This window comes from Hemitrygon akajei, chromosome 16, assembly GCF_048418815.1.
Source record: "Hemitrygon akajei chromosome 16, sHemAka1.3, whole genome shotgun sequence".
Taxonomy (NCBI): Eukaryota; Metazoa; Chordata; class Chondrichthyes; order Myliobatiformes; family Dasyatidae; genus Hemitrygon; species Hemitrygon akajei.
Genome location: NC_133139.1, coordinates 86,546,697 through 86,559,839, shown reverse-complemented (window position 1 = coordinate 86,559,839; position 13,143 = coordinate 86,546,697). Strand labels below are relative to the sequence as shown.

The 13,143-nt window shown below is 45.0% G+C and overlaps 1 protein-coding gene and 1 long non-coding RNA gene across 5 annotated transcripts in view; one reads left to right on the top strand and one right to left on the bottom strand.

The window, feature by feature from the left end:
- The window catches only part of LOC140740252 (uncharacterized), a 29,094-nt gene that overhangs the window by 6,037 nt on the left and 9,914 nt on the right, over positions 1 to 13,143 (bottom strand). The gene's annotated exons all lie outside the window — the stretch shown is intronic.
- Positions 66 to 13,143, top strand: part of LOC140740250 (afadin- and alpha-actinin-binding protein-like) — a 38,032-nt gene continuing 24,954 nt past the window's right edge. For 3 of the 4 annotated variants that reach the window (XM_073069353.1, XM_073069352.1, XM_073069355.1), the window contains exons 1-4: positions 66 to 151; positions 7,337 to 7,385; positions 9,092 to 9,261; positions 10,689 to 10,904. In XM_073069353.1, the coding sequence (XP_072925454.1) occupies positions 104 to 151; positions 7,337 to 7,385; positions 9,092 to 9,261; positions 10,689 to 10,904 (483 nt within the window). In that variant the 5' untranslated portion in view covers positions 66 to 103. Of the gene's footprint in view, positions 152 to 5,074; positions 6,635 to 7,336; positions 7,386 to 9,091; positions 9,262 to 10,688; positions 10,905 to 13,143 lie in introns of those variants that run through there. The other variant, XM_073069354.1, reaches the window with a different exon arrangement.

The following is a 13,143-nucleotide window of genomic DNA, read 5'->3' as shown; positions in this document are numbered from 1 at the left end:
TGTTGCCTCTCCAAGAGATGTGAACACAGAATCTAGGCCTGTACATCCCACGCAGCACTGAGGAAAACCAACACTGTTGGAGATAGGGTCTTTCATTAAGCCAATGCTCCATCTGCTCGCCCTTCGAGGAAAAGTGTCCAAGAGCCCCAAGGTAATGTTTAGCTCTATGTTGCAGCTTCCCCCCCCCCCCCCCCCAACCCCATTATACTGGCTATCTCCCCTCTCCACTGTCAGTTCTAATGCAGGGTTTCAACCCAAAACATCGACAGTTCCTTCATAGATCCCTCAAAGTTGCAGTTCAAGTTGACAGGGTGGTTAAGAAGCCATGTGGTGTGTTGGCCTTCATTAGTCGGGGGTTTGAGCTCAACAGCTGAGCGGTAATGTTGCAGCTCTATAAAACTGGTTAAGCCACACTTGCAGTATTGTGTCAGTTCTAGTTGCTCATCGTAGGGATGATGTGGAAGCTTTAGAGAGGCTGCAGAGGAGAGGATGCTGCCTGGATTAGAGAGCATGTTTTATAAAGCTCGGTTAAGCAAGCTCGGGCTTTTCTCTCTGAAGGGAGAGGAAAGATGAGAGGAGATGTGCTAGAGGTCTATATAATTATGAGAGGCGTTGATAGAGTGAACAGCCGGAGTCAGGAAGGCAATTGTCAATACCAGAGAACAGTTATATAAGGTGAGTTCAGGGGAGATGTTAGTGGTGGGTGTCTGGAATGCACTGCCGCAGGTGGTGGTAGAGGCTCTAAGATGGGCACGTGGATGTGAAGAAGGGAAGGATTGGATTGATTGTGGTCATAAGAGATTTTGCCGATGCTCAAAATGCTGGAGGAATTCTGCAGGTCAGGCAGTCTGACAGGTGATGGATAAGACATTCCCCCTCACCTGGTCGTTTATATTCTCCCCACTTTCTCACTCTGGCTTCTGCCCCCCCCCCAACTTCCATCCTTCTGAAGAGTCTCAGCCCAAAATAGATGCAGCTTGAGATTGATTATAGTAAATTGGCCAATAACTAGCTTGATTTTACAATGGTACAGAAGAACTTTTGGTCGGTGTCAGATTGTGGGAGCTTGATGTGCAACATGGAGTGATTTCTGTAAGTTTGCATCCAAAAGGAAAGCCATTGGCTGTGAAGAACTTTGGGACCTGATGGAAGTATCCGGAGAGATTCAGCCCCTCTTGCATCCTGCACTGCTTTGAAGAGTTGACCCTAGCCAGGTTTTGAGATTTACACTTGGCTTTGGAGAACAGGGTTTACATCTGGATTTCTGAGATCACCGAAGGGAAAATGGAGAGGAGCAATGAACAAGATGCTGGAGGAACTCAGTGGAAATGGATAATCGACGTTTCAGGTTTGGACTCGTGGGCTCAACCCAAAATATCAGATATCCATTTTCCTCCATAAATACTACCTGACCTGCTGAGTTCCTCCAGCATCTTACGTTACAAAGGAAAATGGAGTTGTGCTAAATACTCTTAGCATCACAGAGGTATACTGCCCGATACAGGCCCTTCATTCCATTCGATCTATGCCAGCCATTTACATTATGCACTAATCCATTTCATTTTAAATTTTTCCCTCATTCTTATCAACACCACCCCTTACTACCGTACATCAGGAGCAACTTGGAACAGTAGCCGAGCAACTCACCAACCCACAGGGTCTTGGGATATGGCAGATGACCAGAGCACGCTAAGGAATCCCCGCACATCACAAGGACAACGTGCAAACTCCACACAGACAACACCGGAGGTCAGGACTGAAATCGGGTCTCTGGACCTGTGAGGCAGAAGCTCGACAGACCACACCACCATGCTGTCTCATCACCTTTTTCCATTATGTTAACATATTTGCTAATTTCTGTACCCTTCCAAATCAAGTTGAGTTTACTGAGACATGCACAAGTGCAGTGAGGTACAGGTACAAACAAAAGCTTGCGGCAACATCACAGGCACTTAGGGGCAGACGTAATGATACAAGGCAGTGAAAAGAGACGGAAAAAGGACTGCAAAAATAGACACTATCAGAAAAGTGTAGGGTAGTGCAAGAGGTGGCCTGTAGTCAAAGTAAAATTAGTTATCAACATACGTGCCTATATATTACCATATATTACCTTGAGATTCATTTTCTTGCAGGCATTTACAGGGAAAATAATAAAGAAATATAATAGAATGTTCAGAAACTTGTACATAAACAAAAATTGAAAAACAATCATTGTGCAAAGGAAGACAAAGTGCAAATAAAGTAAAATAATACTGAGCGTGAGCATGAGTTGTAAAGAATTCTTGGCAGTGAGTCTGTAGGTTGTAGAATCAGTTATGATTTGTGGTGAGTGAAATTTTCCACACTGGTTCAGGAGCCTAATGGTTGAAGGGTAATAACTGTTCCTGAACCTGGTGATGTGGGATCTGAGGCTTCTGTACCTTCTTCCTGATGGCAGCAGTGAGAAGAGAGCGTGGCCTAGTTGGTGGGGGACCTCGATGATGGATGCTGCTTTCTTGTGGCAGCGCTCCGTGTAAATGTGCTCAATGGTGGGAGGGCTTCACCTGTGATGGGGATGACCATCAAAAGCACGTGGTACATTAACCCTTTCATCCCCAGGATCATTCTCGTGAGCCTCCTCTGGATGCTATCTGGGACTTTAAAGGTCAATATCCTGTTTTTCAAGCTAGTGAGATTTAAAGATTGTAACAGAAAATATGAGGAAGGAAACTAGGTTAATTAGAGTCAAACCTGGAACAAATAACGATAAAGGGGGAAAGATTGGAGTAAGAGACAGAAACCTCCACTCCTCAAAACCATCCATCTTACCTAAGTAACCTCAGAAATGCGTACACAGCTAGAAGCAGCCAAGTGACTTCTCACTGTAGGTGCATTTGCCTTATCGTCAGGTCCATTTCCATCACCAGATGCTGTAGACTGGGAGAGGGCCAGAGATTTTTTAAAACAAACCTGTCTGGAGGTTCCTATGGTGGTGAGCTGTGTATGGGACAAATAAGAAATTGCTACCATCCTGTTGTGGGGATATCCCACCTTGGCCATGAGTACTAGAGGGAAGACACTCGTCTGTTTTTCCAGCCAGCTACAGTTTCCTGCTGGCAAAGCAGGAAGACTCTGTCCATCTCACCATACCTATTCTGGTATTTTGTGGATGATCTGCATCATATCTCATTTATTTTCCACTATTTTCTCTTAGCAGGATCAGAATCGTGAAATATGTTGTCTTGCAGCAGCAGTACAATGTGATATATAACAATAGAAAAAAGATGTGAAGTATGTATGTCTGAGTGTGTATGTATGCACGTGGCCAAGTGGATAAGGCGTCGGTCTAGTGATCTGAAGGTCGCTAGTTTGAGTCTCAGCTGAGGCAGCATGTTGTGTCCTTGAACAAGGCATTTAACCACACATTGCTCTGTGCAACGACACCAGTGCCAAGTTGTATGGGTCCTAATGCCCTTCCTTTGGACAACATTGATGGTGTGGAGAGGGGAGACGTGCAGCATGGGCAACTGCAGGTCTTCCATACAACCCTGCCCAGGCCTCAGTCATCATCGAAAATTGATGGACAGCTGAAGAGAAGAGAGTATGGGTTAAATAAATAGTGCCAAAATAGAAATTTTAAAATGTAAGGTAGTGTTCATGGGTTCAATGTCCATTCAGAATTCAGATGGCAGAGGGGAAGAAGCTGTTCCTGAATTGTCTGTACCTCTTTCCTGATGGTAGCAATGAGAATAGGTCATTTCCTGGATGATGGGCGTCCTTAATGATAGATTTTGCCTTTCTGAGGCATTGCTCCTTTACTACAGGGGCTAGTGCCCATGATGGAGCTGACTAAGTTTACAACTCTCTACAGCTTCTTTTGATTTTGTGTTGTAGCACCCCCCCCCCCATACCAGACAGTGATACAGCCAGTTAGAATGCTCTCCATGGTACATCTGTAGAAATTTGCAAGTGTCTTTGGTGACATACCAAATTTCCTCAAACTCCTAATGAAATATGGCTGCATCATTATGTTAGGACCAAGTTAGATCCTCAGAGATCTTGATACACAGGAATTTGAAATTGCTCACCCTTTCCACTTCTGATCCCTCTATGAGGGTTGGTTTGTGTTCCCTTGTCTTACCCTTCCTGAAGTCTACAAACTGTTCTTTGGTCTTACTGACATTGTGTGCAAGGCTGTTGCCTCAGCACCACTCAAGTAGCTGATATATCTCGCTCCTGTATACTTTGTGATTACTGTCTGAAATTCTGCCAACAATAGTTGTCCCATCAGCACATTTATAGATACCATTTGAGCTGTGCCTAGCTATACAGTCTTTTATGTAGAGAGAGTCTAATGTCTTTGCCTGAAAAAAAAGGAACTACAAGAAGAGACTCAAAAGATTCTGCAGATTCTGAAAATTTTGAGCAACACACATAAAATGCTAGAGGAACTCAGAGGGTCAGGCAGTACCTCTTTAACCAAATTAAGCTTTATTCATAATAAAAGTATTTGCAAGAATAAGCTATGCAATGCCTTTTCGTTCATAGATCATGCATTTAGTATTAAATTGCATTTTTAAAAAAATCAGTATTATCGCAGGAAGGAAATGAACAGCCAATGCTTTCGTGCAAGACCCTTCATCGGGACTGGATAGGCAAAGGGAAAAGGCAGAATAGGTGAGTCCAGGTGACAGGGAATGAAACGGAATCACATGATGATAGGTGGAAGAGGCAACAGGTGAAAAGAAGAACCATGGACCTATGACCATTGACAACCAAAAGGGTAGCCAATCAGGACTGAGGCAAGCAAATGGTGGGGTGGGTATATAAACGTGCACACCAACAACTGCACACTGAAAAGATGCCACTTCGATTGCTGATAAAACGTCTGCAAGCTAATTGCTAAGCTCGGTGAACACCACAACGTCAAATCCTTGTCAAAACTTTTCTGCACTCTTTCCAATTTAATGACATTCTTTGTACGGCTGGACAAGCAGAACGGCACGCAGTACAAGTGTAGCCTCACTATTGTTTCTCTTTTCATACACTATAAAGTACTTTACTCAAGATAATTATTTATACAAATAACCCAGAGACCTACAGATGTTGAAAATCTGAGAACAGCATGTTCTCTCTTTATAATCTATACATTAACTCTTAGCCTATATTCAGAAGAGCAGCCCAAAATCGTGTTGTGGTCCGACTCGTCGAAGCACGTTCTTTTGCTTGAGCTTACTGTGCTGTGGGAAGAACACATGGAGGAGGCCTATAGCGGAAAAGAGCCAAGTATGAAGATCTGAAAGACAACTGCCAAAGAAGAGGCTGGAGAGCAAAGTGTTGGCCTGTGGAGGTCGGGTATCGTGGCTTTGCAGGCCGTTCACTCTGCAAAGTGTACACTGCACTTGGAATCATGGGAGAGAGAAGAAGGAAAGCCATTTCTACCACCACAGATGCAGCAGAGAAAGCGTCAAGATGGCTCTGGATAAAGAGGACAGATCTGTGGGTTGCTGCTAGGGCATAGGCCGAGGTCTGATCAACCCCGGTTGGGTCGCCTGGGCGAGGATGTATGATGTTGAAAGACCTGAAACACCTGACGACCCCAGGTAACATCACTTATGATGTGCCCTAGCTTAGCATCATGCAGATGTTTCTGTAAGAAGAAGTCTTGTCTGAGCAATTCTCCTTTATAATTTAACCCTTTCAGCACAGCTTCATTTCTGGTGAATCAATAAAGACCTTGTTCATTGTGCCAGAGCTATAACCTGAAGACAAATAATTTGCTATCTGGAATTTTATATAAATTATATTTAATATAGAATTAGCATAACTTTAACCCTTTGTATCCCTGATCCCTTCAGATGATGGAAACATTCAAATTCTGATGAAAATGTGTTCACCCTTCTCAAGGAAAAATATTTTCTGGAAATACCTGTTTGGTCAGGCAGCATCTGTGGAGAATGAAACAAAGCAAAGGCCTGGGGTCAAATGTCAAAGGAGGGTTAATGGCCCTTCAGAACCTAAACACGTTTGACTTTGTATTTCTCTCCCCACGGATGTTATACGTTCCTGCCATTTTCTGTTTTGTTTGGTCAGATTTCAAACAATCTCAATCCATTTAACACAAAAGATACCAGAGGAACTCTTGGGCTTGAAGCTTGAGTTCTTCAATGCTCCACATTGCAGCAGCTACAGTTTCTTGTATCTCAGTCTTTCTCCCGTACTTTGTATGTGTTGCATTTTGGTAGAGAGAGGGTTAAAATAAGTTGAAACCCCGTGTTCATAAATCCACTTGTAGAATAGACCTCCTACCGCAGGAGGCAGTGCAAGCACACACCTGGCGGCTTCACGAACTGCTCTCGAACTACGACACCCAGAAGGCACTCGGCACAAGACGCATGCGTACTGTTGTAACAGTACTATTGGTCCCGCTTACACTTGGGTCTTGTGTTTGATTGGAGAAACGCTAGAGGGTTGATCCAAAGGCTACTGGGGCCGTTCCAGAGGGAAATTTAAGCAGGGGTTGGGCAGCGACTTGGAGACAGTTCAGGTTAAAGATTAGCCTTGTTCTCGCTGGAGTTGGAGGCTGAAGGTTTGGGTGTTGTGAGTCAGTGACAATTACTTTACCGAGTCCCAGTTCTGGTATACCGCCCAACAGGTGCAAAGCTGTGTTAAATGTCAGAGCTCGTCTGAAATGTGGTCTTGTGCCTTCTTTGTACACTTCTTTTTCTTTCCTGTTTATAATTTGCAATGGTTCTTTAATTCGTCCTCCAAAATTGCTCTGCCATTGAATGTATGTTTATTTGCAATGAACCTTAGCTATAATTCCCTAAATTTTCCATCGTTCTATAGAACCACCTAGAACAGTGCAATACATGACGTCACTGCTTAAAATTAACGTTTTAACTCAATTTTCATAAGCCATTCTAATAGTTCCTTTGTCACCCTGATTTATTATTATTTTTATAAAACTCCTACAAAGTGTCTTGATTTTCTCTTTTGTTTAATGGGGTTCTATGAATGGAAGTGGTTGGCTTTGAAGCATGTCAATGGGGGGCTGGGGGTATTAATAATCTGAGGACCATTCTACCTTGTTGACTCATGCCCTAGCTTCAAGGTTGTTAGTGGGGAAGTGTATGGTGCCAGTAAAGACCATTCTGGGTTCTTAGCATTTTATTTCCCAAATAAGCTGTTCCAACCCTACATTAAAATGGGTCCTGTGACTTCCTAGGCCTCAAAAGTACTAGCAGCTTTTATTTCCTCTCACTCAATTTCTTCCCTGGCTTTTTGTTTGTTCACCCCACTAAAGTAATCCTTTTTCTTTGTCGTCTACGTGTGGGTTGGATTACCGGCGAGGAAGATGGATCACTGGAAGACCTTGTCTTTTACTGGAGCTGAAACTACCCCAGGTGTGTTTTTGGCCAGTTCCTATTGCTTTTTAGAAGAATGGCTTATATTTCTAAATAGCTGTGGGGTTTGCAATCAGTTGTAGATTTGAAGCAGGATATTACCACAGGTAATTCTGCAGATGCTGGAAATTCCAGAGCAACACACACAAAATGCTGGAGGATGTCAGGCAGCTTCTACAGAGGGGAATAAGCATTCAACTTTCTAAGGTGAGACCCTCCATTAGGACTGGAAAGGAAGGGAGGTAGATGATGGAATAAGAAATGGGGGGGGGGGGAGAAGGAGCATAAATGGGCAGGTGAAAGGTGAAACCAGGTGAGGGGGAAGTTGGGGATGAAGTAAGAAGCTGGGAGGTTATACGTGTAAGAGCTGAAGAAGAATGAATCTAATAGAAGAGGATGTGGAGGGGAAAGGGGGATGGTGTTCAGAGGGAGGGGATGGGCAGATGAGGAGAAGAGGTCAGAGAGGAGCCAGAATTGTGAATGGAAAAGGGGTAAGAGGGACAAATTACTGGGAGTGTAATTAATGATGCTGAAACAGAATCCTGTTGTAAGTGGAATTTATTGTAGCTGGTCTGCACTACAGAACCGTTAGAGATCCTTGAGGAGGTGATTGTTTTTAGTGAAGTCAGTGGAGAGATTGATATTGGTGGGGACCTGAGAACTCCCTGTTCTTTGGTGTAGTGTAATGAGATCTTGTCTTCCACCTCCTAGAGAGAATAGACGTCACACCAAGTGGTGACATCTTCAACCCTGTAGTGCACCAGGGATTTTGCTGCTCTGGGTTAGGATTAGATTCAGAATCTCACAACAGGCTCATTGAGTCCATGCCAATTTTCAATCACACAGTTCAGACTTGTCCTGCAGTGTATAATAATCTCCAGTCACCTATTTCTGCCTATATTCTACCACTGACCACACATTAGGGGCAATATATCAGAGCTAGTTAATCTACCCCTCCAAGAAGACCACAACCTTGTCGTAGGGTTTGGAGGCTTGCGTGCCTCAATGACTCAGAGAGCTATATTGGCTGGAGTCAGGGCTTTGTGCTTTGGCTTTTGGTAGGGTCACACATGTCAAACAGGTCAAAGGGTAGAGAGAGGCCAGACTAAGAGTGGTCCACTGATCTTCCAGGTTTGTGGGTTCAGTTCAGGACTAACAACCCTGACTAGTAAAACAAAATTATTATGGAAACAGCAATGAAGGATCCATTTGCATCTGAGTGTGACGGTATTCCTGAGTCTCCACCCGGGACTCGTGTGACTGACAATAGTGAAAAGCAAGAGGAAGTTACTGACAGAATGAAGGGAGCCCCGAACACCTTCATTGCTGCCTCAATGCCAGCGGCGTAACAGGAACTAGAGAGAGAACCTTCCAACCCACATGTCTATGGGATGAGGGAAGAAATTCCCATGATTACAGGGAGAATGTGCAGACTCCACACAGACACAAATAGGCATCGGGATTGAATCTCGGTCACTGGAGCTGAGGCAAAGTTCAGAGTAAACTTATTCTCAAAGTGTGTCCATGTCACCTTATACGACCCTGAGGTTCAATTTCTCGTGGTCGTTCACAATAGTATCATTGAAAACCTACAAACAAACAACCGACAAGCTGCAGCTCCACCTCTGTGACACAGGGGTTTAAAGTCCCTGGACCAAGACAAAATGCTGCCACTGACCTTTCCTTTTAACTTAACCTGCCCGCAGATGCGAAGAGTTTTGTGTTGGGGCACGTTCCTCAGTCCGCTTCACCATTCTCCGCGGCCAGCGCCATCACTGTGTGTCGTTCCCCGGTGGCGTCGCACCAGAGGATTTTTGGCCAATGCGCTTTCTGTTGTGCTGACAACGTGGAGGACTGCCTCTTGTCCCTCAGCAAGGTAAGCTGCAATGCAACCGGCGTTTGTCCTGATGGAGCTGAGGAGATTTCTGAAATGAGTGCCAGCGCAGCTAAAGGGTCTCAGCCCGAAACGTTGCTGTTTATGTCCCTCGGCTGATGCTGCCTGTCCAGCTGAGTCAGTCATCTTCAGGTGCTTGCTTTTTATTTACACGTTTTCTTCCCCTGCACACTGAGTGGTTGCTGCTCTTCTTCCTTAACGGGCTCTACCGTTGGAGTTCTCTCGGTACTCGTTGAAGAAATAACAAGCAGGATAGACAAAGGAGAATTGGTTAATGTTGTGTATTTGATTTTCAGAAGACCTTTGACAAGGTGCCACTTAACCAGCTACGAGCCCAAGGTATTACAGGAAAGATTCCAGCATGGATGAAGCAGAGGCTGATTGGCAGGAGGCAGAGTGGGAGCAAAGGGAGCCTTTTCTGGTTGCCTGCCAGTGGCTAGCGGTATTCCACAGGGGTTTGTGTTGGAACCGATTCGTTTTACATTATATATAAATGATTTGGATGATGGAATTGATAGCTTTGTTGCAGAGTTTGTAGACGATATGAAGAAAGGTGGAGGGGCAGGTAGTTTTGAGGAAGTAGAGGGGCTACAGAAGGAATTAGACAGATTAGGCAAATGGGCAGATGGAATACAGTGTCGGGAAGCGTATGGTCATACAGTTTGCTACAAGGTCATAACAAGATAGACTGTGAGGTCATGAGTCCATCTTGTCACACTGGACAATTATTCAATAGTCTTGTAACAGAGATAGAAGGTGCCTTCGAGCCTGGTGGGACGTACTTCTGGGCTTTTGTATCTTCTGCCCAGTGGAAGGGGTGGGTGGGGTCTTTGATTATGCTGATGCTTTACTGAGAGAGTGAGAAGTTTAAACGGTCCATAGAAGGGAAGCTGGTCACTGTGATGTTCTGAGCTGGGTCCACAACTCTGCAGTTTCTTGCAGTCATCAGATAGAGCAGCTTCCATGCCAAGCCAAAGACAAATATCAATTAATCATAAATTATACATGACTTTTACAGGAAAAAATACAAATAGCGCCAAAAAAAGAACCAAGTCTATTGAAGTGTAAATGGTCATAGTGTTGCTGTACTGAGGTAGTGATTGGTGTTGTGTTGTGCAGGGTGTTTTAAAGAACAAATGTTCGAAGGGAAGTCACCTATCTTGAACCTGGTGGTATGGAACTTCAAACATCTGTATGATGGTAGGTGTGAGAAGCTGCCATGGCCCAGTGGTGGGGATCTTTACGATGGATGTTGCCTCGTGTAGATACTGCGGGTGGTGGGCAGGGATGAACCTGCAATGCATCAGGCCGAGTTCACTTCTCTCTGCATCTCCTCGAGTTTTTGCACATTCAAATTCTTGGGAACGTTGTTGATTAAATGGAATTAATCGTCCCTTTAAATATTTCAGGAGCTGAGCAACTTGGGACTGCCATCTTTGTACACCGACGATAGTTTTGAGGAGAGTCCTGCTACAGACTTTAGCCTTGTCGCCCTGATAAACTGTACGTACTACCTGCTGCAGCTCCATTGGAGGGACGTGGCCAGAATTGATGAACTAGAATCGGTTCAGCTTAAATCCTTCGACGATCAGGACTGCTTGAGAAAAAGCCAACTAAAGCTACAAGTGAGTTTGCAATGGGACAGGGCCTCGCTGGGACAATGGCTCTGGAACATTCCGAGCTTGGGTTGGAGCACAGCAGCAACCCTTCAGCCTAGGATGTTGTGCTAAACTAATGAAACATCCAGTTAAACTATTCCCTTCTCCCTTCTACCTAGACACAGTCCATATCCCTCCTCATGTGTGACTATCAAAACACCTCGACTGTACTTTACAAGGATGTTGCCGGGTCTGGAGGACCTGAGGTATAATAAGGAAAGATTGAACGGGTTAGGACTGTATTCTTTAGAACATAGACGATAGTAGGGAGATTTGATAGAGGCATACAAAATTGGGGACTATAGACAGATAAATGCAAGTAGTCTTTTTCCACTGGGGGTGGGTGAGAGGTCGTGGGTTAAGGGTGAAAGGTGAAAAGTTTAATGGGAACACGAGAGGAAACTTCTTCGCTCAGAGGGTTGTGAGAGTGTGGAACGAGCTGCCAGCACAAGTGGTGCACGCGAGCTCAATTTTGATGTTTAAGAGAAGTTTGGATAGGTACATGGATGGTAGGGGTATGGAGGGCTATGTTCCCAGTGCAGGCTGATGGAAGTAGGCAGTTTAAGTGGTTTTGGTATGGACTAGATGGGCTGAATGGCCCACTTCTCGGGAGTACTTGTCTATACTTGGTTCTGCTACCATGCTGGGCACCACATTCCAGGCACCGCCATTCTATTTATTGTAGAATATAACATGCCCCATATATCTCATTTGATCTTATCCCTTCTCCCCTTAAAGCCTACCCTAATCTATTAGACATTTCATCTCTGGGGAAAGAGATACTGGCTGTCTACGCTATCTATGCCTCACATAACTCTATAAACTACTGGGATTCCCCTCGGCCTAGGCTGCTGCAGAGGAAACAGCCCAAGTTTGTTCAGCTGTTCCTTGTAGCACAGCCCTCTAAACCAGGATGCATCCCGCTAAACCTCTTCTGCACCCCTCCAAAGCCTGCACATCCTTCCTGCAATGGGCGACCAGAACTGTACACAACTCTCCAGATGTGGCCGAACCAGAGTTTTAAACAGTTGTAATGATACTGCCTGACTCATGAACTCGAGGCAAGCAGGTCATGGAGCCTCTTTGCCACCTTATCAGCCTGTTGCTGAGCCCAGAGGCTAGTGAGTAAATATCCTGCCTGCCCCTCCCAGGGAGCAGATCTGACTGGTGAGACCATTTGAAGGGCAAGGTGGGTGAGGAGCGAAGTAAGAAGCTGAAAGGGGATGAATGGAAGAGGTAAAGGGCTGAAGAAGCTTTGTTTCCTTGGTTATAATCTGAGTTGATTGTTTGAAAGAAAAGAGAAATATAAGTTGACTGAACCTTTCTAACGGGTGTCTCACTGAGCCATGGAAGGAAAGGAAAGGGGAGGGGAGCTAGTGGAAGGTGAGGGGAAGAGATGAAGTGAGAGGGTAACCAGATGGGAATGGAAGGAAAGGCGAGAAATTACCAGAGTAATTGATGTTTGTGCCATCAGGTTGGAGGTTACGCTGACAGAATGTGAGGTTTGCTCCTCCAACCTGAGTTTGGCCTCACCATGGCAGTAGATAAGGCGATGGACCCACGGATCAGAATGGGAATCCCCCTCCATAGACGTCCTTGCTTGCTGAGATCTCCAGCATTCTGTGCATTACTCAGATTTTCAGCATCCGCGGAACCCCTCGTGTTTGACTTTTGAAGTGCATCTAATTGTGGGAAGTACGGTGGCCATTTTCTGGATAACAGCCTTCCCGTGTTGATTGGATGATCTCCTTTCAGTATTGCCGAATGAGGGGTGAACGTTGGCTGGGATGGTCCGCTTTTCTAAACTGTCGTGGGATCCCTTGTGTTCACTTGAAAGAGTTGGACATCTCACTTGAAATTGGCCGTCCTTGGGGAGGCCCTGGATCTTTACACTAGAGTCTCCCGGCCTTGATCTGAATCCAAAGTCTTCATTTAATGGATGGGAGTGTAACCAAGTGAGGCATAGAATCTGAATGCAACTCTTCAGCCCTGCATACCTGTTGAGAGGCGTGGTGTTGCAGTGTGACAGACCTTCCCCAAAGTTGGCCAAGCCAATGGAGCTGAGTATCTGAATGCCATTTTCTAGGACAACAAATAACCTGCCGGAGAAACTCTTCAGATTGAACATCTGCTTGAGGAGGGAGGGGTGCAGGAATGATCAAGATTCAATATTCAAAAACTGTATTGTCATTCTAACTGTACATCA